Source organism: Lolium perenne, chromosome 2, assembly GCF_019359855.2.
Source record: "Lolium perenne isolate Kyuss_39 chromosome 2, Kyuss_2.0, whole genome shotgun sequence".
NCBI classification, from domain to species: Eukaryota; Viridiplantae; Streptophyta; class Magnoliopsida; order Poales; family Poaceae; genus Lolium; species Lolium perenne.
Window position 1 is genome coordinate 117,508,915 of NC_067245.2, and position 25,945 is coordinate 117,534,859.

The 25,945-nt window shown below is 44.6% G+C and overlaps 2 protein-coding genes and 1 non-coding gene across 8 annotated transcripts; 1 reads left to right on the forward strand and 2 right to left on the reverse strand.

The window, feature by feature from the left end:
* Positions 1-15,409: 15,409 nt before the first annotated feature.
* LOC127337325 (small nucleolar RNA Z107/R87) lies at positions 15,410-15,515 on the reverse strand. The gene has a single exon (XR_007873736.1). It is a non-coding gene; the product is annotated as a small nucleolar RNA Z107/R87 (small nucleolar RNA).
* A 149-nt stretch (positions 15,516-15,664) lies between these two features.
* Positions 15,665-16,191, reverse strand: LOC127333565 (small ribosomal subunit protein eS30z/eS30y/eS30x). The gene is made up of 2 exons (XM_051359944.2): positions 16,083-16,191; positions 15,665-15,997 (listed from the first exon to the last, which is right to left on the reverse strand). The coding sequence occupies exons 1-2, from the start codon at positions 16,084-16,086 to the stop codon at positions 15,813-15,815; spliced, it is 189 nt and encodes a 62-aa protein (XP_051215904.1). The 5' UTR covers positions 16,087-16,191; the 3' UTR covers positions 15,665-15,812.
* Positions 16,192-16,345: 154 nt separating this feature from the next.
* LOC127333563 (18S rRNA (guanine-N(7))-methyltransferase RID2) lies at positions 16,346-23,950 on the forward strand. 6 transcript variants are annotated; one of them, XR_007871352.2, is made up of 9 exons: positions 16,346-16,633; positions 16,732-16,815; positions 16,913-16,968; positions 17,535-17,591; positions 17,690-17,739; positions 17,820-17,972; positions 18,063-18,605; positions 23,319-23,559; positions 23,642-23,950. XR_007871352.2 is itself a non-coding variant. In XM_051359943.2 (7 exons), the coding sequence occupies exons 1-7, from the start codon at positions 16,462-16,464 to the stop codon at positions 18,379-18,381; spliced, it is 891 nt and encodes a 296-aa protein (XP_051215903.1). In that variant the 5' UTR covers positions 16,346-16,461; the 3' UTR covers positions 18,382-18,708. The 6 variants fall into 6 exon arrangements, 1 of the variants encoding a protein (XP_051215903.1); XR_007871355.2 differs by having other exon boundaries at positions 23,678-23,950; XR_007871353.2 differs by having other exon boundaries at positions 23,353-23,559.
* The last annotated feature ends 1,995 nt before the right edge of the window (positions 23,951-25,945 follow it).

The following is a 25,945-nucleotide window of genomic DNA, read 5'->3' on the forward strand; positions in this document are numbered from 1 at the left end:
TTCGCTTTGCATTAGAAGTGGAAACATTGCTAACACCAATTCTTTTATTAGTATTAGTAGGAGGTGCAGCAACATGTGTAGCATTAGCATTACTAGTGGTGGTAATAGTCCAAACTTTAGCTATATTCTTCTCTTTAGCTAGTTTTTCATTTTCTTCTCTATCCCACCTAGCACGCAGTTCAGCCATTAATCTTATATTCTCATTAATTCTAACTTGAATGGCATTTGCTGTAGTAACAATTTTATTATGATGATTCTCATTAGGCAAAACTTTTGATTTTAAAAGATCAACATCAGCAGACAAGACTATCGACTTTAGAAGCAAGTATATCAATTTTCCCAAGCTTTTCTTCAACAGATTTGTTAAAAGCAGTTTGTGTACTAATAAATTCTTTAAGCATGGCTTCAAGTCCAGGGGGTGAATTCCTATTATTGTTGTAAGAATTCCCATAAGAATTACCATAGCCGTTGCCATTATTATAAGGATATGGCCTATAGTTGTTACTAGAATTGTTCCGGTAAGCCTTGTTGTTGAAATTATTATTTTTAATGAAGTTTACATCAACATGTTCCTCTTGTGCAACCAATGAAGCTAACGGAACATTATTAGGATCAATATTAGTCCTATCATTCACAAGCATAGACATAATAGCATCAATCTTATCACTCAAGGAAGAGGTTTCTTCGACAAAATTTACCTTCTTACCTTGTGGAGCTCTTTCCGTGTGCCATTCAGAGTAATTGATCATCATATTATCAAGAAGCTTTGTTGCTTCACCAAGAGTGATGGACATAAAGGTACCTCCAGCAGCTGAATCCAATAAATTCCGCGAAGAAAAATTTAGTCCTGCATAGAAGGTTTGGATGATCATCCAAGTAGTCAGTCCATGGGTTGGGCAATTTTTAACCAGAGATTTCATTCTTTCCCAAGCTTGAGCAACATGTTCAGTATCTAATTGTTTAAAATTCATTATGCTACTCCTCAAAGATATAATTTTAGCAGGGGGATAATATCTACCAATAAAAGCATCCTTGCATTTAGTCCATGAATCAATACTATTCTTAGGCAGAGATAGCAACCAATCTTTAGCTCTTCCTCTTAATGAGAAAGGGAACAATTTTAATTTAATAATATCAACATCTACATCTTTATATTTTTGCATTTCACATAGTTCAACAAAATTATTAAGATGGGCAGCAGCATCATCAGAACTAACACCAGAAAATTGCTCTCGCATAACAAGATTCAGTAAAGCAGGTTTAATTTCAAAGAATTCTGCTGTAGTAGCAGGTGGAGCAATAGGTGTGCATAAGAAATCATTATTATTTGTGGTTGTGAAGTCACACAACTTAGTATTTTCAGGGGTGGCCATTTTAGCAACAGTAAATTAAGCAAACTAGATAAAGTAAATGCAAGTAACTAATTTTTTTGTGTTTTTGATATAGAAAACAAGATAGCAAATAAAGTAAAACTAGCAACTAATTTTTTTGTATTTTGATTTAGTGCAGCAAACAAAGTAGTAAATAAAACTTAAGCAAGACAAAAACAAAGTAAAGAGATTGAGAAGTGGAGACTCCCCTTGCAGCGTGTCTTGATCTCCCCGGCAACGGCGCCAGAAATTTATTTGCTGGCGTGTAGTTGACGTGGGAGTTAGAAATCTTCTTTTCTTCAGTTCCCCGGCAACGGCGCCAGAAATTTGCTTGATGCGTGTGGTTGGCACGTCCGTTGGGAACCCCAAGAGGAAGGTGTGATGCGCACAGCGGCAAGTTTCCCTCAGTAAGAAACCAAGGTTTAATCGAACCAGTAGGAGTCAAGAAGCACGTTGAAGGTTGATGGCGGCGAGATGTAGTGCGGCGCAACACCAGTGATTCCGGCGCCAACGTGGAACCTGCACAACACAACCAAAGTACTTTGCCCCAATGAAACAGTGAGGTTGTCAATCTCACCGGCTTGCTGTAACAAAGAGTTAACCGTATTGTGTGGAAGATGATTGTTTGCAGAAAACAGTAGAACGAGTATTGCAGTAGATTGTATTTCAGTAAAGAGAATTGGACCGGGGTCCACAGTTCACTAGAGGTGTCTCTCCCATAAGACGAACAGCATGTTGGGTGAACAAATTACAGTTGGGCAATTGACAAATAAAGAGAGCATGACCATGCACATACATATCATGATGAGTATAGTGAGATTTAATTGGGCATTACGACAAAGTACATAGACCGTCATCCAACCGCATCTATGCCTAAAAAGTCCAACTTCTGGTTATCATCCGAACCCCTTCCTGTATTAAGTTGCTAACAACAGACAATTGCATTAAGTATGGTGCGTAATGTAACTAGTGACTTCATCCTTGAACATAGCACTAATGTTTTATCCCTAGTGGCAACAGCACAACACAACCTTAGAACTTTCACATCCTTGTCCCGGTGTCAATGCGAGCATGAACCCACTATCGAGCATAAGTACTCCCTCTTGGAGTTAATAGCAAAAACTTGGCCAGAGTATCTACTAGTAACGGAGAGCATGCAAGATCATAAACAACACATAGCATAACTTTGATAATCAACATAACAAGTATTCTCTATTCATCGGATCCCAACAAACGCAACATATAGAATTACAGATAGATGATCTTGATCATGTTAGGCAGCTCACAAGATCCGACAATGATAGCACAATGGGGAGAAGACAACCATCTAGCTACTGCTATGGACCCATAGTCCAGGGGTAGACTACTCACACATCACACCGGAGGCGACCATGGCGGCGTAGAGTCCTCCGGGAGATGATTCCCCTCTCCGGCAGGGTGCCGGAGGCGATCTCCTGGATCCCCCGAGATGGGATCGGCGTTGGCGGCGTCTCTGGAAGGTTTTCCGTATCGTGGCTCTCGGTACTGGGAGTTTCGTCACGGAGGCTATTTGTAGGCGGAAGGGCAGGTCAAGAGGCGGCACGGGGGCCCCACACCACAGGGCCGCGCGGCCAAGGGGGGGCCGCGCCGCCCTAGGGTGTGGCCCCTCCGTGGCCCCTCTTCGTCTCTCCTTCGGACTTCTGGAAGCTTCGTGAGAAAATAGGCCCCTGGGCTTTGATTTCGTCCAATTCCGAGAATATTTCCTTACTAGGATTTCTGAAACCAAAAACAGCAGAACAAAGAATCGGCACTTCGGCATCTTGTTAATAGGTTAGTTCCAGAAAATGCACGAATATGACATAAAGTGTGCATAAAACATGTAGATAACATCAATAATGTGGCATGGAACATAAGAAATTATCGATACGTCGGAGACGTATCAATGATCATTACTTAAACCCTAGACCACATTTGAATTTCAATCCAAGTATCACTTTGGATTATAAGTAGAACCCTGCCATGCCTCATGCCTATTACATACTTCAAATAGTGAAGTATTTCCAAAACCATAAACCTTGTCATATGGAATCAATTCCACATGAAATATTGTCCTAACTTGTGTATCATATATCACAAGTATAGCCCAAGCCATATACACCTAAGCTTAAATGTTATTGAAGTAAGTAAAGTGAACAATGATAAGCTTGGGAATTATATTAACAAGTTCAAGCCAGAAATTGTTAAGCAAGATTAGTGAATATAGTGTTTATTCAACCATTTTCTTAAACCCTAGGAATAATTCTCCACATAAAATCATGATCACATTTCCATCCTCAATTTCACCACTACTTAAAATACTAGCCATAATAAAATACATGTGAACCATCCATATTGTTCAGAACCCTAGTAAAATTTAGTAATATGCTTACCACGCACCTATTATAAGATTTAAACCATTTAAATAGATCTGGCTCCTAAAATAAAAAGGAACTAAAATAAAATAAACCTAGGTCTATGTCTATTTTCATTAAACCCCACAAAATATCAATTTAACCAAATGTTACATATTTGCTTTAACAACCAAACTATGCAGTAAGCATTTTAACCAAGTTATATTGATAAGTAAATATTTTAAACCTGTCAATACTGCAGAAAAGAATTCAAAACCTGAATTCAAATAACAAATACAAAATACAAAAACAGAAAACGGAAAATTAAAGAAAAGGGGCTTACCTGTCCAGGCCATCGAAGCCCAACAGCAGCCATAGCCCAACAGCACCAGCCAGCTTGAGCCCGACCCACCTTACCCCTTCGTGGGGAGACGAGTGAAGAAGAAAACCATCTTCTTCCTCTCTTCCGAGATCGACACGCCGGCGAGCACCCCTGCCACGTCCCGCCGACGTTCTTGACCGTCCACGGACGCGACGAACGGATTTAAACCCATGCCAGAGAATTCCGCGTTGATCCATATCTCTAACCCGCCAAGATTCGCGCCCGAACTGTGCATCACCATCACCGTCGCATCTCCGTCGTTGCCGCCGGTGAAACTACCATTCAGACCTCCTACCGCGCTATAAAAGCTCGAGGAGACGCGCCCGAACCCTAGCAAGCTTGTGACCCCTCTCTCGTCTCCTCAATCCCCATACTTCTCTCTCTATTATCTTCCGAAACACCCACAGGTCGCCGGAGTTCATCAAGAATTCATCCATTCTACACCACCCCTTGGACCGTGAAGTGGTCTTGGCTGTTCGCCAAGTCCTGTGTAGCATCTGGAAGGAGTGAATCGGAGTGGGAAGCTCTTAATCGATGGATTTGCGGGATTTTCCGCCGCCACTCATCGTCGGGGAATGGCGAGACTGAGCTCGTCTTCGACCATCCCGGCCTCCATCGACCAAGCCATCCGCACCAAGGTGAATATGCGCACATCTGGAGCCTATTTTCGAGCCCAAGCACCCACCGTAGCGAATTTTAGGATCTTGGCCGGTGAGCGCCACCGCAGTCGGTGGTCGCCAGAGTGGCTCCGGTCATCATTTTCTGGGGGCACCACTTCGGTGTTGTTCCGCGTAGCAAGCCGCATCTGGAGAACCCATCAGGCCGTCCCCTAGCGGCCGGAACGGCCGTCGCCGACGACCACTGCCTCGTCGGCGATGTGCCCCGTGCCTAGTCAGCAGTTGGACCTAGTCCACGCCTACGTGGCCACTGACCTGGCCTTGGCCCCGCAGGTCAGTGACTAGGGCTAGGAGCAGCCACGGTACCAATCGTTTTTTCCCATTTATTTCAAATTCCAGAAGATCCCTGAAACTTTGAAAAATCATAGAAAAATAATTTCAACTCAGAAAAATATGAATAATATATCAAAATGCTCACAAAAATAAACTCTATTCAAATAAAATATAAAACAAAAATGTGTGTCAAAATAAAAATTCACTTATTTTTAATCTTCTTTAATTATGCCTTTTCATGTATTTAAAATACAAATTGAGTTAAATAAATAATCAAGTTCCAAAATTAAATTTTAACTATTCAGTAACTAAATAAAATGTTAGGATTAAATTTTATTTACCATATTTACATTAACTCAATTATTAGTAGTAATTCATAAACCCTAATTTGCAATTTACTATTTTCTATTTTCTTTAAATAGTAATAATCAAGAAAATATTAAAAACCAAGATTATTTTGATAAACTCAAATTTTGTAACTTAAACATTCTTTAATTAACAAGTTAATTATTTTAAAACCTAATCACAAATTGTTAAACCCTAATTCTCAATTAAACCTAAATAAAAGTTACCCTAAATATTAATTCTTGTAAAAATTAATAAAATGTTAAACCATTATTAATTTTGTTTCAAAGTAATTAGTTACCACACCTTTATTGCCAATTATAATTTTAGGAGATGTACCATAATTTAGAAACCCTAGTTTCAATTTGAGTAAGACCTTGATCTCATTATTTCAGGTGATCACCCTAAATTAGAAGCAACCCTAAAACCCTAGTTGCTTATCACATGGGATCATGTGAATTTCAATTTACATAGAGAACCTTATTAAGTGACCAACAAATACAAGTCATGATCCACCAACATAGAACCAATTCACATGAGTCATCATTTCATGTCCCTATTTTCAATTTAAAACCTATATGATCCACTAGTGCCACCTAAAATATAAACCCTAGCTTGTTGCCACATGTTAGTATCATTGATCATCAATTCATTATACCACACCATTAGGATCAACCTTAATCATCATAATTTAGTAGAACTATAATTATGAACCCTAGTATCAACCTTGTGTAATAATTCACAACACATGCTCCCATTCCACTCAACCCTACTTAGGAAATGATAATCCACTTAGCTTAGGAACTATTAGTGATTATGTAGTAAAGCAATTGTGAAACTATAGTAAACCCTAATAGCTAATTTATAGAACCATCTTGACCATCATCCTTTGATATGATACTATAATCAACCATAGTAATAAATCTACCAATACTTGCTATATAGAAACCCATTCCAAGTTAAGAACCAACTAGTTCCTATTGGTGAACTAAATGAATTCAATAGTAAACCCTAGAAAGCCACAGTTCCTATGTATAGTAGTTCATATTTTTATTTAAACTGTTCTTCAAAAGTTATTCTTCTGAAGTACAACTATCAATCCAACCAAAGAAACCATAGTTCTTATTTGAAGTACTTACTCTTTATTAATCAACATGTTCTTCAAAAGTTATTCTTTTGAAGTATAATACAAGTAATCATCAATCATGTCCTGTAGAACTAAAAAATTGACAACTGTTCTTCACATATTATTCCACCACTATTCTTTATGTATATGATTGTTATGATGTCTTATATCACTTGGTTATGATGCTAATATAACCAAACCCTAATAAGAACCTTGTTTGAGAACCATCCTAAAAGTGCAACCAACCCTAAAGAAATCTTTACAACTCACACATCCTAAATCATCGAGATTAAGTTACGCTCGGGACGATTGCATCTCATACTATGCATTATAGCATTTTTGCCAGTTCTTTAAACATTGTCCTTACCGGACAATGATGGTATTTCAGCATTTGGAGTTCTCCCGTATCGAAGCTTTTGCCTGCATAATCTTGCAGTCAAGAAAGGCAAGTTCATCGCTTGCTCATGTCATTTGATTATTTGTATCAAAATATATGCAAAGTACTATACTTATCACTCATGCATTGAAAAGCAAAGTATTATTTTACAATTATGAATATGACTATGTGGTGGGCAATGGAACCATGGTATGTGTTGATATGGTGGAGGTTCCATTGCATGGGTTATATCACCCTAGGATTAATTACCAATGCCGTCCAGTGATTCTAGCGCCGTACAAACCGCGTTGACCATGAGATCTATAATGGCTCTGGGGAAGCCAGCCGTATCTTTTCCCTTCTGCACGCCAACGGATTGGTAGAGCCGGCGGGGTGTTGGAGGCACTGCCGTAGATTGGGATAGCCTTTTAAATCCCCATCCATTAGTGATGATGGCTCTACAATCTATGAAGGATTGTCCAAAGTACACCGTGAGTAAAGCCGTATTATCGGGGGAAGTCTACTGGGGGTGTGCGGGTGGACAAAAGGGTGGGTTTGCAGTCGCGGAGAAGGCGGTGTGGGCTTGGATCTTACACCTGGCCTCACACCAAAGGAAGTGTGGACGAGCATGCTACTCGGTTGGCAACAAGGATAAGTTCTCTTATGGGAAAAGTAACGCACCTCTGCAGAGGATCTTGAATTGTATTGTCACTCCTGTTCCGGAAGGGAACGCTATGACAGCGGCAGGAAAGGAACTCCACGAAGTTCTGTTCAACCTGTGAAGACTGACGGGCATAGTTTTCAGAATAAAATAAACCTTCTGAAGAAATGTTTATGAAAACTTGCATTGGCCTATGACTTTCTGGTCTATGGCTGTAGCTAGTGCATGATACACATATTTCCTAATATGAACTTGCTGAGTACGCTCGTACTCATTCTATCTCGTTTGAACCCCCTTCTTAGATCAAGGCACCAAAGGAGAAACTTCCGTGGAACTCGAAGACAAAGGAGTCAACTGCAACAAGATGAAGAATCCAATCAAAGAAGTCAATGGAGTTAACTTCTGCATCAGCTATACTGGAAACCTAAATTAGTAATAGAAGGGAACCTTTCCCTAATCCTAGCACCTAAGTGGCTAGATTTCTATAGCAAGCCAAGTAGCTCTTGAACTTGAGTTAGCAATAAGATAGATTACGAGTCGTTCTTCTGGAGCTTTATTTGAAGTTTTACCTCACTGTAAAGTAGGAGGTTGTGTTGATCTTATGTAAACAGCTCGTGTGTACTTCTATAGACATACCTTGGACTCGCATATGTTTCTGTTGTACCACTCTGAGAGATGTAATATGAGTGGAACGGTGTTTCACTTGTGTTATGTCAACGACTTGTGTACTACACCATGCAGTGGTACGCTGGGTCATCACATGCCGCCCTTGCGGCGGCTCCTCCGTTGCCACGGCCACACCCGCGGACGCCGTAATCCACGACATCTCCGCCGACGACGAGGACGACCACATCCGCTTCGAGTTTAGCGGCAACGAGCAGGCTCTGCTCGCGTCGTTCGAGAGCCTACCTGGGGACGCCGATCGTCGTCAGGTTCGGGCAGCGGAGGAAGCTCGCAGCCATGTGCTCGCCATGAGTCGGGCGTACCTGTGTTCTGACCTAGATTCTTTTGTGCGGAGGGGGCCGGAGCCCGCGCGGGTAGAGCATGAGAATCGCGAGCTGGCGAACGCCATCGCCGCCTGGGACGAAGCGGTGGCGGCAGCGGCTAGGGACAGAGCCCGCTACCACGCCGACATTGTGGCGGCGATGAAGAGAGTCCACTGGGACTCCTCTCTGGTCGAGGCCTCGAACACCGTAGGCGGCAGGACAAGATGTTCGATTAGCGGCGTGCACAACGGAAAGTGTGCATCAGGCAGTCGCGCTTCGATGACCTATTCAATGATGGCGCCGACCCCTCTGGCGGCCAGTAGTAGACGAGTAGTAATGAGGAGATATTTTGCTTACCTAGTCTCTGTCTAGCGGGCATGGATGCAACCAACGCGGTCACTTGGTGCGACCGCGCAGCGTTGGCAGAGACGCAAACGTGACATATATTTGGGCCGCATTTGTGTCTCCACGAATGCCCAATCTGTAACACGTTTTTTTTCCGCGTGGACGTAAACTCCTAATGCTCCAACACATCGATGAACAGTGCTCCGGTGACTTTGCCAGCCCCCAAAATCAGTGACTTTGAGTCACTTTGAGTGACTTATAAATAGGGTTAAGTGGGACCCATATAATAAAGGGTCCACATGTCAGTTACCCAAAGTCACGGCAAAGTCACCGAAGCTCAATCCCACATCGATGCGATGATGCGGTCACCATCCTACTGGGACCCACCTCTCTCTCTCTCTCTTCCCGGAATTTTGTTTCTTCCCATCAGTTTATTCCTTCCGTGAGAGCGTGAGACTGAACTTCCTCCTAAAATCATGTCCCAAAGTGAAGTTTCTTCCAAATCTGTCTCTTAAATCGGCATCAAATCTTGCAAATCCGGTGCTAGGCTTCATCTTTAATTTTCTCTTGCATCTTTTGCAACCACAAACTGTATGTTTTTTTTTGAACAAACAAACTGTATGTTCATTCCTCATAAAAATCTGACTATCGTTTTCTTTTCCTGAGACTATGCCGAACTAAAATAAATCCAAATCCTCCACTGCGGTGGAGAGAAAGGGGCTGGACGGGAGGTGGTATCGGCCACGCTTTTCGAGATAGAGCTAGTTTGCTTCGGCTGCCATGGATGCGACCCGAGCCGCCGGGCATGGTTGTGGCGCCTGCCTTGGCAGCATCGCCGGTAAGCTCCTGGTAGTTGGATTTGGGTGCCATGGTTGTGACATCGAACTCGCGCCGCTGCCCATGGCTGCGTTTCCGAAGTCGCGCCGGCTAGATTTTGATGCAGTTTATTTCCTCGCTTTCCTCTCGAGCTTGCCTATACTCCAGCACCGGTCGCCCTGCCCCGGCGAGCCCAAGGCGAGGAAGGGGTGTTGCAGCCTTACAGGCGACGGTGTCCGCCCCGATGAGCTGCGCGACGGCTGCAGCCAGTGCGTCCCCGAATCGTTCAGCCCGACGGCCTGCTCGACTGCGCGGGAGAGGTCTATCGAGCGCCGCGGCGGTTCCTTGCATCTTTTCCGTCCTAGACGCCTCCCACTTGCCGTGATTGCGCCGCCTGCTCGCAGTACCTTGCCGCATCCTCAGGCCTCCTGCTCGCCGCCTCCTCGTATTTTTTTTCTGCTCATCCACTGAAATCTCTGTGGATGCGAGCAGTTCATCCATCATTGAGCTTCCTATTAAACTAATCCGACTGCCACGCGCGATCGACCTCCACGCCCGTTGCCAGCCCTTATGGACGCCCTCCCTCGGCCCGCAAGCCGACGGGAGGAAGAAGAGGCGACCCCGTAGGTAGCCGTGCCCGGCAACACGGAGGGATCTTGCGGGTCGGGGCAGGGGTAGTAAGCAGGACGACTGCGGATCTTGCAGATCAGGGCAGTGGGAGTAAGCAGGGCGATCACAGAGGGAGTCGTGCCCGGCGGCCCGGAGGGTCCTGCGGGTCGCGGCGCAGAGGTGAGGACCATGGTTAGGAGCGACGGGGTTGTGTTCCGGTTTTCCCGGATTTTCCTCACGTGCGAAGTGGAAGGCCGATGGATCCCCGGTTTTTTTTTTACGGACGAATCGCTTTTTTCACGTACGGACACCACCAATCCACGCTTAATAGTAAAGATATATATATTTATTTACTAGCACTATGCCCGCGGGTTGCTGCGAAACAACAATAACTTAAAATTAATTTTTTAAATGATGCATTCACAGTATGGTTTGCATGTTTACCATACCTTGTATTTTTTCTAACAATATGCACTATCAACACAATTTTGTTTTTTGATAAAAATAGTCCTCTCGTTCATAATTATTCGTTGCAGATTTATCTAGAAACGGATGTGTTTAGACGTGTTTTTTTTTCTTAGTATGTAAATAAAAGCGAATCTACAATTTTTTTGTCAATAAGTTTGGAAAGGAGAAAGTATTTTATTTTCTTTAAAATATGTATGGTAGTTTAGACATCACAATGTGACCAAATTAAGGTTAACCTTTTTTATTTATAAATTATAATACGTACAACAATCTGTAGTGGCCACGAAGAAAAAAATACTGTAAATTAGTAGTACTCCGATCTGAACTCTCCACAGTTAGGTTACGACATGGCCTCCGCTGCGGCAGCTCCGTTTCCATGGCAGCATCGATGGCTCCGGCTCTGTAGTGGTCATGAAGAAACAAATACTCCAGTGTAATTTAGTACTCGGTAGTACTTCGATCTGAAGTGACGTAGATATTTTGCATGTTTATTTATGTTGCTGAAGCGGCCGAACTCTACCTGCCCCTTACGGTTACGCAGAGTCGCTTTTTTTTTTAGACGCAGCGGCGTCTTCGCTTGCTTCTGGAGAGGTCGGGAGTCGGGGCCGTGGGCAACCGATTAGGCAAAGCGTGGGCTGGGCCGAATGCTATTTTTTCATTATCTGCTTCTTGTTGGGCTGCCGGGCCTAATGTATCTCGTTTAATCCTGACCGTTCTCTTAAATCATACCTCTTCCTCTTTAGTGGTGGTAAAAGGTACTGTAAAATAAGCCTTATTAAAAGTTTCCTAATATTCAGTTACAACATTTCAAAACTGAACTTAACAGAACTTGATAAAATAAAACTAACAGGTTAGCAACCGTAAACATTAACTAATTTAATCTTCAAACTTGGACTCAACTAATCTGCCACATACATCACATACATCCAGTAATGTTCTAGAGCTCTTAGAAACCTACGGTTCACAGAAATACTGGGTTAGCACTCAGCACTAGATATTTCAACTTGCAAGACGAATAGGAATACAAACATGGAAGAGAAGGCGGGTTAAGCACCAGAGCAAGAAAATAATTTCCTGTCATTTATAATTACTAAGATTTAATATCCTCCAATAACCGAATATGAGGCCATGAAACTAACGTCGTCACCTCACATCAAATTACGTGGGAAAGTGATTTAAATGAGATGCTACACCTCATAGATTTGAAATACTAAATTTGAAATAATTTAAATGGGCTAGAAATGACTACATAGCCATTATTTGAATCTAGCCCGTGATCATATGAAACAACTATGTCCTATTTTTGCATAAACAATTAGAGTTTTTGAAATGTGAATTATGAGAATTGGAATCACCTCAAAATTCATTATGGTTGATTTTTAATAATTGTTTGAATTTTGAAAAGGTACTGAATTGTTATTTTTCTTGCAAGTGATCTATAATGAACTAGGGTTTGAGACCAGTGGGGTTTGCTAAATAATTTCATAAGCTTTCACACAAAATTGGAATCACTCAATTTGGGTTTGTAGATTTGAAGTAATTTAATTTTGAACACAGCACCAGTATTGAAATTTGAATTAACTAAATAAATCGAATTTGAATTCGTGGGCTCGGGCGGGAAACGAAACTGGGCCAGAGAGAAAAGAAAACGGGCCGGCCCAACTGCGCATCTCGCACGCGTGGGCTGCCTGACAGTGGGACCCACCTGTCAGCGACTATTTACACAGCGAAACGGTACGCTAGCGGTGGACCGTAGGATTAGATCACGATCGAATGGCGGATGATCATCGTCGTCTCCGACGAGATCGAGCCCTACTGGCGGCGAGCCTAGGGGGTCGGCGGCTCACTAGAGGTCCGGCGATCGTCGGCGTTGATGCAGGGCGAGGTTGTCGATGATGGTGAGGCTTCTGGTACCGGCGGCGTCTCCTGGGGTGGCTCCTAGCTCCGGCGATCTTGCAGCAGTACTGGCGGCACTCCGGCGATCGATTGAGGCTCTGTGGGTGAAATTGGGACGGGGGATTGCTCGAGGAGGATCAGTGAGAGGAGAGGAGTGGAATGGTGTGAAGAATTGGAGCGGGGGAGGCCTCTATTTATAGTGGGCGAGGGGTGCTGCGGAGGTTCACGGTGGCGTCCATGGCGATGGCTCTCTGGGCTGCGAAGGGGCAAGGCGAGGACGGCGTGTGGTTCCTGGCATCATGGCGATCATCGAGTGCTTGCTAGCGCAGAAAAAGGTGGACGGGATGGCTCGGGAGGCTTCGGCGTCTGCCACTGGTCCGGCGGAAGTCGTCGACGAGGACGACGGAGACAGGGCACGGGGGAGTGAGCGGGCATGTCTGGCGCGTTGCTGGTGTCGTGGTGATGCTCTGGGCAGAGGCAGAGGTCAAGGGGAGGACTGAGGCGACTGGGCGAGCTCGTGCTCTGGCGCGTCCGTGCGTCGCGAGCGTGCACGCGCTGGCATGACTGGGCGTCCTGGGCACGTACGGTGCTGGGCAGTGCGCGTCTCTCCTTGGCCAAGGGCTGGCGTGGTCATGATCAGGGGAGAGAGGAGAGTCTCCAGGACATGGTTGAGGTGAGAGGAGAGGGCAGGGTGATGAGTGGCATGGTGGAGTGGCATGCCCACGGCATGGCCATGGTTTGGTCCCATCCTTGCTTTGATCATTGCTTGCAAGTGCATGGTTTGGTCCAGGGGGTGAAGAAGTACAGTAATGATCACAACTGATCTCTGGTTTAGGCAAAGATCCAAAGGATAATAGCATGTATGCTCAAACCAGAATTATGCACACCAGGTGTTTGATGAAATGGCCGCATGAAACTTGGATTTGAATTTGGCCAAAATATTTTATGGGTGTGATTCAAATAATGTTTGGCACACAGTGGTGGTGTTGGTTTGCAAAATGGACAAGGTTTGGTGAAATCCAAATTTGGTATGATCTTGTGTGTTTGTGTCGGTAGTCGTCAGACATCGCCTCAAGGTGCCTATCCCAAAGACCGCGCACATCTCCGGGCTCGCAGAATACTAAGATCGTTGCGAATAGCCTCCTGAGTGAGGCTGGCATGGCGAACTGCTCTGACTCGGTAAGACACTCGTCGAGCGTGTTGTCGGCCTCGATGAGACCCCTCCTCTCGGCGGCCTCACGAAAGTTATCACATAGCACACCGTCCACTGTTTTGAGATCTTCGAAGGACCTTGAGCCTGGTACATGGTTTAGCAGCACCCTCAGAAAGTAGCGATCCCCCTCAGCAGGATGGGCTGACACGATCCGGCCTACTTGTTGACCCTTGTCCCTTTCCTTCCAGTATTTTGTTTTTTGCCATGTGAAGCTTCTCGGAAAATCTTTGTAAAGAATATCCCGAGCCCATGCGTGCTTCTGGTTGGCCACGAAATACTCAGTCAGCATGGATGGGGTCTCTCGAGCGGCGACGTCCTTTAGGTTGTCTCCTGCTTTGAACGTGACCATTTGCATATTTTCGAGATGAAGCGGAAGTGGTAGGACCGACGGGTGGTTCTCACATAGCTTGAAGCCAAATATCCTCCACATGGCCTCCGGTGGAGTCACCCACCTTGCGTCAACGAATCTCTTGATCTCGTCTATGTTACCATCGCCGTCGGGCTTCTCAATATTGAACGAAGTCTGATCGTGGCCCTTGTATATGTACTTATATAGGTACTTGACGGCCTTTATGCTAGAGCACACCTCCACATTGATGTGGCAGTCAAACATCCGCAAGAGGTAGGGGTTGTAAGGCACAACCCATCTGTTGTCTAGCATCTGGCCTCGAACCTTCGCACAACGACCGTCCTTCCGTCTCCGATAAATGGGGTATGAGTCCTTCCCTTGTACGGTGGTTTCATTGAATTCCCGCGGGTACCTACACTTGCACGACCCATCTTGCATGCACACATTGTTTGGATTGAGGACACCACATGGGCCATGCATCATATGCTTCACGACTATGGCGTATAGCTCCGGGTACTTATTCTTGTCCGGGAGCTCGGCGGATATGACTCAGTCGTACTGCTCTGGCACAATGAGCTTATATTTTGAGTCCATGATCAATAGGAAATGGGCGTGCGGGAGTCCCCTCTTCTGGAACTCGACCACGTAGACGTAGGCCTTCACAACGCCCAGAATATGCTTCTTGGTCAGCATCTCTTTCATCATCTCCAGCTTGGCCCTAAACACTCGGACCACAATATCTGGTCGGTCCTGAGGGGTTTGTCCTGGAAGTAGTGCATCTTGTATCTCCTGCCAGTTAGGGTTACAGGTCATCGTCAGAAAGATGTCAGGCTTGCCGTACGTCTGCACCAACGCCATGGCGTCCATATGCCTGCGCTTCATGTCTCGGAAGCACCCCTGGAACTTCCATGGGAGAACAATCCTTGTGCCTACAGCGCTTGCGCGAGTCTCTCCGGCTGTGATGCTATCCACAATGCCGTTGTATAGATCGGCACGTATCTCCGACTGGTGCTCCCTGAACCAATTCAGAGCTACCCAAGGCAGAAGAACAGAAACAAATTTGAAATCAAGTACTCTAGTCTAGTTAACACCAAACTAGCTAGATAAGAAGCAAATTCGAACTTAAAAGCAAAAAAAAGATAAATTGTGATGGCTCGGTTCAGCGGGATAATCGGCATACGGATCAATCTCAAGTGAGAATGACCTGTGATTTGGTCTGTTGAGCTTGAATATTACCAAGTAGTCACTGCCATCACCAGAAAAAAAACCAATGGCAATAAAGTTTTCAAATAACTAAAACCTACAAGCAATCAGTAAAACAGGAAAACATCTGGACGATTCTAATATAACTATCTAGATAACACAAATGATTGATGGCATTGGGATAAGAAAACATCACGCAATAGTAAGCAACGCATACACAAGCATATTCCATTTCCAACATAACAGTCATACAGATCTTTACTCAGGTCTTAATAATCATCAGCACTGGAAAACATGCATACTGGAACGGAACAGAGCTACTAGGGAACCAAAAAAAGGGCCTCAGATCTACTTCTCAGAGGAGTTGGGGCCGCGCTTCTTGCCGAAGCCGACGACGGCGGTGACGAAGCGGCGGTTGTACTGGATGCGCTTGTGGGCGCGGCCTCGCGGCTGCTTCTTCTTGTCCTGCTTGGCCACCTTGGGCGTCTGGCCCCGAACCTTCCCGGCGCGGGCCAACGATCCGTGAACCTTACCTGAGCGCACCACCGCAGCTCATCAGAAACCGAGAAGAACGAACTGAGTAGAGAGGACGAGGTGAGGAGGGGGTCAGATGGTTACCCATGGCGTGGAGCGGCGGCGCTCGTACTGTCTCCGGCGACGAGGGGACGGCGAGCGCTCGTACGGCGGCGGCGGTGGCGGCGGCGGCGGCGGCGGTTGCTTCTGGTGATGGAGGATGCTGACCTAGACCGGTGGGAGATTTTATAGATGCTACTAGGGTTTCTTCATTGGGACGTGGGCTTATGGGCCCATCAAAATGGTTTTGTATGGGTTTACGGCCCACGGCCCACGGCCCGTCAGCGGCCCATAAAGGCGTGTGGCGCAGCGTGGGTAGCGGTACCCGAGAGAAACCCTCGCAGCAGCGGCGGCGGCGCAGGAGCACACGAGCGAGCGAGCTCATCGGCGGCGGCGGCGGCGCGAAGGGAGAAGCGGAGGCGAGATGCCGCGGCCGGAGGTGCAGGCGCCGCCGGAGATATTCTACAACGAGTCGGAGGCGCGCAAGTACACCACCTCGTCCCGCATCATCGAAATCCAGGCGAGGATTTCCGAGAGGGCGCTGGAGCTGCTCGCCCTCCCCAACGATGGCGTCCCCAGGATGCTCCTCGACATCGGTCTGCTTCTGCCCTGCGCTCTCTCACAGTCCGATTACATGTGTTGCTACTGCTAGAATTATGTTTCCTTTGGTTGAACTGTGGTACGTGAATCGCAGGGTGCGGCTCTGGACTGAGCGGGGAGACGTTGACGGAACATGGCCACCACTGGATTGGCTGCGATATTTCAGAGTCCATGCTTGGTGAGAACTCCACTCACCTTGTTGCTAGCTACTACGGGCATGTCGGTGAGTTGCTTAAGTTTCTGTTCTGGAGCTTCACTTTTGTTTTCCCTTGCAGACGTTGCTCTAGAGCGGGAAGCAGAGGGTGACCTCCTACTCGCAGACATGGGCGAGGTAAATTAGTTACATGTTGTGTCGTTGGATTAGTGGAGAAATTTTAGTTCCAGATGCCATGTTTATGTCATGACTTGGTAAAAAAATTGTTTATGTCATGACTTTAGTTCCAGATGTCATGTAGGCTTGTCTTGTGTGATTCTTAGTGTTACACTTGAGTTGTATGTGTGATTCTTAGTTGTCTTGTGGACATCCTTCATTACAGATAAAGATCCTGATTACATCAGCGGACCCGTCAAAACAACGGATAGAATGCATTCTTGGTATGATAATAGTGAACACGACTTCTGTTTAACATGATCTAAAAATCAGTTGACACCATAAATTTAGATGGGCCTTCAAACCTTTGTGTAGTGGCAAAATAGTAGAATGAATCCAAAGAACCTAAACATTGCAGTACTGCCTTTTCTCCGTAACCGTATGGTTGCCAAAGTCGTTTTGCCCGTGCGAAATTACCATGATTTCACATCTTTGCTTTACATACACAACTACATCAAGCTCTTCACAGCTGTAACCACAAGTTGTGCTGCTTTGAGCTACTATACTTATAATAATTCATCTTCCAGGGCTTAGGCCTGCGCCCAGGAGTTATTGATGGTGCAATCAGTATCTCAGCAGTCCAGGTTAACCTCTTAAGTTCTTGTTTTGTTTCTGCAACTAAGTTGCCTTGTTTATTTCATTTCTAATTGTTTTACTACTGCTTTTTGTCGACTGTATACAGTGGTTGTGCAATGCCGACAAGTCATCTCATGAACCAAGATTGCGGTTAAAGTACGTGAAGTTATATTGTAGTGTATCCCTTGAGTTATCTGCAACCAGTTCTTAACCTTGACGTGTGCATGCTTTTTCAGGGCTTTCTTTGGATCACTATATAGATGCCTAGCAAGGGGAGCAAGAGCCGTTCTACAATTCTATGCTGATAATGTGAAGCAAACTGAAATGCTCGTGTCTTTTGCCATGAATGCTGGTTTTGCTGGTGGAGTGGTTATTGACTGGCCTCATAGGTAAGAATTCCATTGCCTTGAAGCCATGGTGTGCGAACGGTCTTATGAATTTGATGATGTAGACTTCTGCTGATGCCTTTCCTCTGACAGTTCGAAAGCAAAGAAATCCTACCTTGTCCTCACTTGTGGTTCACCTTCTGTTGCCACATCTCTCCCAAAGGCGAAAGGTCAAGATGGTGAGATGTGCAGCAGTGATGATGATGAGGACGCTGACGATGAGAGCAATGATGACCGAACAGTAAGCTCGCTCTTAACAAGACAATTTTCTGTTTTATACATTTTGAACTTATTTACTGCTCTTAATCCCTATCCTTTGTCTGCTGCTTTATTCCATGGTGGGCCATGGCGCGGCACGAGTATGCAAGCAGGGCAGAGGCAGCGGCAGAACGAACAGAAGGCAGCTCGATAATCAGGGGATAGCTGCAGGACGCTGAGGCTCGGCTGCGCGTGGAGACGGCCGCTGGCCTCGTATCAAGACAAGGTTTGTGGGAGCCTGGTTTTGAGAAAGAGTATGAAAATAGGATCTGGGTAATGAAGAACTGGTCAGCAACCAGTACAAGGATACGATCTGTGACGATTTCCAATATATCGAGGTGCGCTTGCAGGACATGCTCTCCTCGTATGACAATACCGGTAAAAATTAACTGCTGCCGGATGATGTTTAACTCTGATTCATTAGTTGTATGCAGTTCATTGTTTACTTGGCAGATAAATATATAATTTTTTAGGTGCATAACTGTTGCAAACCGGGCATGATCTCAATATTTGTGTGCTTTATGTACTTCTCTAAACCTAAATATTTGTCACATGTTCAATGGATCTAAACATATTTTAGCCTACATTTTGATTAACTAGCACAAATGTCCGTGCGTTGCTACGGTCACGAAACCGTATCAACTTTAGTTTTGATTTTTAGGCTACGGTGGGGTCATGCTTCTCGGTTGTTTCCCGTCTTCCATCTACATTTATGAATTATGATAGAGCACGATCTAATTTTTTTCCTAGACAACAATACCTTCTTATAGCTCTTAATAGTGACATTGGAATTGCCATATATCTTTTCATCGTAAAATAAAATAACTGGAATTTTTCTTTTAATGCATCATGTATTGCATAACAAGAATGTGCTTACTGTGGTGCAATAGTTAACCTCTCAAAAACATTTCGCCCTGAGCTAGCATTGCCAAATACCTACAGAATCACATTACATGTCAATGTTGCGCTTTCTAAAGCGAAAAAATGAACGAAAAGAATAGTCAACAAATGTAGCTTAGTTTGCTTTTCACCAGATAAGGTAATTGATATTCTTCTCCGGTAAAAAAGAGTCTACCTAATGCCAGGCAACTGCAAGGGACTTAAGGTCTCACAATCGTTGATTTATGCAGCTTCGTCGACAGGCAACAAGTCAAGAAGATTCCACTTTTCACACTTGAGCAATTGGCCAATACCAAAAGCAGATCTGTCCATCAGCATAGCGTACACCTGAAAGAGCTGGAAACTGTACAACAAATATATTTTGTTCTCTGCAGAAGATACAGTTGAATTCGCCTCGCGCTGTAATAATTTAGAAGCTCAATTTTTTTGTAACTAAGTATATGTCAAATCTTGCACACACATGGATCTTGTCAAGTTAAACTTGGATTAATCCCTTGTATTTGCCGGCACACATTCCAGCTGCTCGCTCATAGCATGAAACATGGTTACAGTCGTCATTATGTTAACCTCAAGAGGTTCATCTGACCATATATCATCACTATCACAATCTATGAACGTATGCAGTTTTTTTTTTATCATTTCAAGCACTTCCAGCAGACACTGAAAGGTCTATCCAGTTTCTTTAATTTCATCGGTGTTCGCAGTAGAGTATGTGTATGCAATGACACAAATCGTCAGAAAGTATGTTGTAGTTACCTTTCAAATAACATCCGAAACTTAGGTAGTCGGTACTGCAGCGAAATTGATATTGGGGAAGTATATCTTAGTTAGTTCATTTCTTCAAGCGGATGCATTTGCCCGCAGTCATTGGGCCGTGTTCAGATGTTGTGTCACTGACAACAAAACTCTTTCCCGGGTATCAAGAAGACATGATGCTTACATTAGGATGCTTACACGTGAATAAGGATAAAGAGTTGCTTACATTAGGATGCCCCATCCAAATCAGATTGGATCCTGTCATACAACACTCGAGAACCTTGGTTTTTAAACTGGGAATTGATAAGTATAGTCAAATTCTTGTAGGCTTAACAGCAAACATCTAGTGAGCACTGAATTTTTGTTCGCTATCTATGCACTGAACGAATGATTGAAATCAATTACAATGCTATTAGAAAGGGGAATTTCACTATTCATATACAACAATTTATGATTTAAGACGTCACATAACATGGTCTGTTGGAGACGAACTGGAGCTAGTGGAATCGGAAGAACCTGTAGATGGCGATGGTCGCTGCAGCGGCGGTCTTTCGCTGCACCATCGTGGACCTTCGCCTCCGAACTTGTGAGGGTCGTGCCGCAGCCCCTCCTCCTCTGTACGCCGCTCCTCACCTCCTCATGTGGGTGGCCGACGGAGCCTCAGCCATCGGGGGCCGGCTACCCCCTCCTCTGCCACGGCCCACGAGGGTGACCGGCGGAGCCTCTTCCATCACGGGGATCTCCGGATTTGTGCTCTTCTCGGCTGCAGCGCGCGAGGTCCTCTGCCACGAGGGTGACCGGCGGAGCCTCTTCCATCACGGGGATCTCCGGATTTGTGCTCTTCTCGGCTGCAGCGCGCGAGGTCGGGATCGAGTGCCTCGGCAGGCGCTGGGTGCTAGGGAGAGATGCGTTTGATGTGGACGGGCGAGGCCGCGCGAGCCGGCGGGCGCTGCCGCGGAAGGTCCAGGTCGAGCGGCCTCCGATGTAGACCTTATAGAGCAGCTCTGGGCTGCGTCGCTGCATGCGTCCCGGGCAGGATGCGGGAGGCTGCAGATATACCGACGATGCTGCGGCGACCGCCTCTCCTCTGCATCCGCCGGATCCCCACCTCCTCCGTCGTGTGGGCCGCCGCCAGAACCTCCGCCATCTCGGGAATCCCCGGATCTCGGCGCACGGTTGTTCCTTTTGGGAGGGGTTTCGTTTGGGGATAGGAGAAAAGAAAGAGCGAACCAAGGAAACCAACGAACCGGTACTATGGCAATTTGGCGTAATATGCGGTTTGGTGGGAGGGTAAAACCGTCCTAAAAAAAGTTGGACGAAAATTTTGGCAGAAACCTTAGCTCCTTTATTATTAGGTATAGACTAGTAAAATTGCCCGTGCGTTGCACCGGGAGAAGTTTAAACCGTATGTGTTGATAATTCTCCTCTTTATCGTGATAGTAGATGGTGGCCACGTTTTTCCCTATTCATAGCAATTATAAGAAATCTTGGAAATATTATACTGTGAGTTCCACCCTGCACCGATTTGTAATACTGCATACTTATAATTCCGAAATATATAACACCAAATGAATTTATAGCTAGTACACAGATATAATGTTGTAATAACGGTTCCAAAATTTAGTACTAAAAACGTTTGTAGAATTGAATTTTTGCACGAAAATAATCTTCATAATTTTCATGACAATTCCCGAAAATAATATAATCTATCACTCTCTATATATATTTCTTATTTGCATTGTAGCTTATCGGATATACCAATAGAAATTCTTCACTTACAGACCCACAGATCTATTATTACATTTCAGAAAGAAGGAAACAATAAAATTAGGAGATAGATTGGACCATTTTTTAATGAACATTTTGGATTTGTATTGCTCTTTTTTGACTGTAGGTTTGTATTGCTTTGAGCAGCTAGAGATCAGAATCAAAGGAAAATTAAAAAATGTAGTAAAATAAATCTAACCATCACACATGAAGAGAAGTTATTACCATATCAGGCCGCTGGCCGCATCGCCGTCTAGATCTCATAGTTCTGTGTTCAGGACCCCACAGTACTCATAATAGCCTCTCCGATACCAGCGACATGGAGAGGAGCAAGGGGTAGAGTGTGGTAACCTCCTATGACACTGCAGCGGACGATGGATGGCAATGCTCTCGGGTGGTGATGAGCGAGCATGGACGGTGGACGACATGCTGATGACTGGCGAGCATCATAGGTTTGTCGTAGGTACTCAGTACGTACGTGAAAATTAAAGATTTTAAATTTCATTCAGTGATTTTACCAACCCTAAACGAAACGGGTGAAATTTAGTTTTTCCCAAGTTTCTTGTCTATGGGATAAGATAAGCCGAGAACTCCAAAAGAAAATGGTTGTTTTTGCACTAATATGGCTGAATTTTTTTCCCACCACTCACATGTAATACTTATCCTCTTTTTAACCTCTCTCCTCCATTATTTTTCCTCACGCATCCAACTATATGAGCAAGAGTATCAGCTTCCGGGAAATCCCCTATCCTAAATCCTCCACAGTCCACAATCTTCTGTCCCCGCTCCCATAGTCCCATGACACAGCGGCGCGCGGATCTGGTGGAAATAATAGCACTCTGCCTCTTTCGATTGCCTTTCGTCGAGGAAATCCTGCCTATCTCGAGCTTCACGGCAGGGGCTCCCCCATCTCGATCTTCCTTCAGCTCATGGTGCGGCTCGTCCCCCCGTCCGTCGTCTCCTCCTTTCTCCTCAATTCTTCTACTCCGCCCGAGTCTCGAGGCCGTCGTTCATCGCTCGGGGCCTCTCTCTGGCCCCTACCGTCCTTCGCTCCCATAGTTGGCGGCTGCCTTAATTCCTTTCTAATCCAATTTTAATGAGGCGGCTTGTTGATTTTAGGAAAGTTGACGTATATAAACTGACAGAATTTGTTCTAATAAAGCGAGGTGGGACTATTAAGAATAAAATATTCTGATATGTCACGTATCTAATGCAGCCTTTGGATGGAACGAAACATGGCTTGCGGGTTGCGGCCCAGTGATTAATACATGCACGGCCCTTTGCAGCGCGAGGGACCACAAACGCCATGGATGGCCTGCAACGGAGATTCTTCCCACGATTGATCGAACCGTTCTGTTACTTCAGCGGTGGCATTATCTTGTAATTTCGTTTTAAAAGTAGAGGCAATTCTAAAACGGACGAAAATTTTGGGGAGAAACCTTACTTCCTTTATTAGTAGGTAAAGATTCTACGACAAATGCGCCGAGGGATTAGCCTTTTTCATCATCAAGGTTTTGTTAATTTTAATTGAATTTTTGGCAGGTTAGATTTAGCTGCTTCTTATTCTTATGCAGATGAGTGCACTGGAGCTAATTTATATGAGCATCATATATAAAGTGTACTATACTAAACGAAGGTGGTTGTTTCGTTCAAATTTTTTTAACACAGTTTCGTTCAATCTCCTTGCCTCCACAATGGGAAGATCAACCCATCGACGACAAGGGACCTAAAGAAGAGTGTGAGTGGCTTGAGGGTTTCAGGTGGAGCACGAAACGCGAGGACGAAGGTAGGCTGGAGTACCACGCGAGGCAGCGGGTCCAGCTAAGCAGCAGACCGAACGCGGCACCAACAAACGCTACACCATAACATCTTTTCACAAAAATAAAAATTAGCCCGTTGAAACGCACAGGTATTTCTTAGTTTCGTCCGTCGCTATGCGCTTTCGTTCAATCTAAATGTGTTTTTGTTCGTGTTTTCGTTATCTTTCCCAGTTTGGTATTGTATGTTCAAAGGCTGGATCTGGGCAGGAGAAGAAACTTGACCGACTAAAACAAGAAGACTCAGACCTACACGATTGTTGTGTCGTTAAATACGTACCTGCGCTCCCTAACCTGAGGCCCCATTGGTTCGGATACGTGCGAAGCATCCTCCCTGACAACGTCTCTACGTTCGACATGATGATGAAGGGTCGTCAATTGTGTATCGAAGCCGCGATGCGAAGTTCATCTAAGATTTGCTTCTTTTTATGAATAAATTATGGATCATTGTTGGATTTTTATTAACCATTGTTTTTAGTCACATTCAAACTAACTCTAGAAGGTCATTTTCTTATTATTTAAAAAAATTAACCCGTTGTAAAGAATATCTCTAGCCCACGCGTGCTTCTCATTAGCCACGAAATACTCCGTCAGCATGGATGGGTTTTGTCTGGCGGCGACGTCGTTTAGGTTGTCTCCCGCTTTGAACGTGACCATTTGCATATTTTCGAGATGAAGCGGCAGCGGTAGGACCGACGGGTGGTTCTCACAGAGCTTGAAGCCGAATATCCTCCACATGCCCTCCGGTGGAGTAACCCACCTTGCGTTATCATGATCTTGATGTAAAACTGTAAAAGTTCATAGCAACAAAAACTTCAAAACTTCAAAACTTTCAGGATCAGGTTAAGTAGCCCACTAAATTTACTAAAAAGCACACTATGCTCTGCCAGTACGATACTATTGGAACCATGATAAACTAACACTTCATTATGCATGGTCGTTACTCCTGTGAAATAATCTACCACTACATTATTTGAACAATTAGAGTATGGGATGTTAAACTAAATAACCTACCACTAATTATTTGAAGAATTTGAGTATGGGATGTTAAAGCAAGAGATCAAAAGGTATGAAACAGTCATGAATGTATGACAGTCAAATACCTCTACGACTGACAACACGTTTTTACCTTTTATTTTTTGTTGTCATTGCAGAATGGATCACAACGATCAAACAAACATTGCAGATCAAAGGCAACCAATTCCAAGCATTTCAAAAGGTAGAAATCAAACCATGATCTTGATGTAAAACTGTAAAAGTTCACAGCAACAAAAACTTCAAAACTTCAAAACTTTCAGGATCAGGTTAAGTAGCCCACTAAATTTACTAAAAAACACACTATGCTCTGCCAATACGATACTATTGGAACCATGATAAACTAACACTTCATTATGCATGGTCGTTACTCCTGTGAAATAATCTACCACTACATTATTTGAACAATTAGAGTATGGGATGTTAAACTAAATAACCTACCACTAATTATTTGAAGAATTTGAGTATGGGATGTTAAAGCAAGAGATCAAAAGGTATGAAACAGTCATGAATGTATGACAGTCAAATACCTCTACGACTGACAACACGTTTTTACCTTTTATTTTTTGTTGTCATTGCAGAATGGATCACAACGATCAAACAAACATTGCAGATCAAAGGCAACCAATTCCAAGCATTTCAAAAGGTAGAAATCAAGCCAGACGTGAACGTGACAGAGCTCGAAGAAAGAGATTGACAACTGAGCAAAAAAAGAGGAAATTAATGCACGTAGAAGAGCCGAAGATAGAACTAAACGAAGTAGTTTAACAGATGAACAAAAGGAAGATATTAATACACGTAGAAGAGCAGCCCGACAACGTGCATCTACGCAAACCATAACTGATGAGAAGAGGGCGACATTGCTAGCCCAGCGCAGGTCAAAAGATGCGGCTAGGAGGAACACCCCGTGCGCTGAATCCATCGCGATGTCGTGCCCAAATGCAATAGCTTTACCGTTGACCACACATGCACCTTCAGCTAGAGGGGGGACTACTTCACCTCCTGCCTCCCCTTCAACAAGCATGCCCGAGTATACAATCAGAACCGACGGTAACACACGCTCTTTACACCTTTTATTTATTTATTATATTTATGTCATGGTGCATTAAAGCACCGTACTTACCAGATTGAGAATATTGTAGGCGACAAGTGGTTCGCGGATTACCTCCTAAGGGTGGGTAACGGCACCGAGGAAACCGACGATGACGGAAACATCCGGCTTCCCGAAGATATATGTGTGTCATCTACAGGCAATGACACAGCAGATATAAAGAAACTGATCGACCACGTGTTCCCTGCCCTAGAACACAACATGGAAAATCCTAATTACATGACTTCTCGAGCGATCCTCTCCACAAGAAACGACAACGTCGATGGAATATTGTAGGCAAACATTTAGAAGACATGTTGGACTGTTAATTGGGAACCAGGCCTTGTTCACGT

Coding starts and splice junctions, on each gene's coding strand:
- LOC127333563 (XM_051359943.2), top strand. CDS start 16,462: ATGCCGCGGCCGGAGGTGCAGGCGCCGCCGGAGATATTCTACAACGAG. Junction 17,592..17,689: donor TCAGTATCTCAGCAGTCCAG/GTTAACCTCTTA, acceptor GACTGTATACAG/TGGTTGTGCAATGCCGACAA. Junction 17,740..17,819: donor GAACCAAGATTGCGGTTAAA/GTACGTGAAGTT, acceptor ATGCTTTTTCAG/GGCTTTCTTTGGATCACTAT.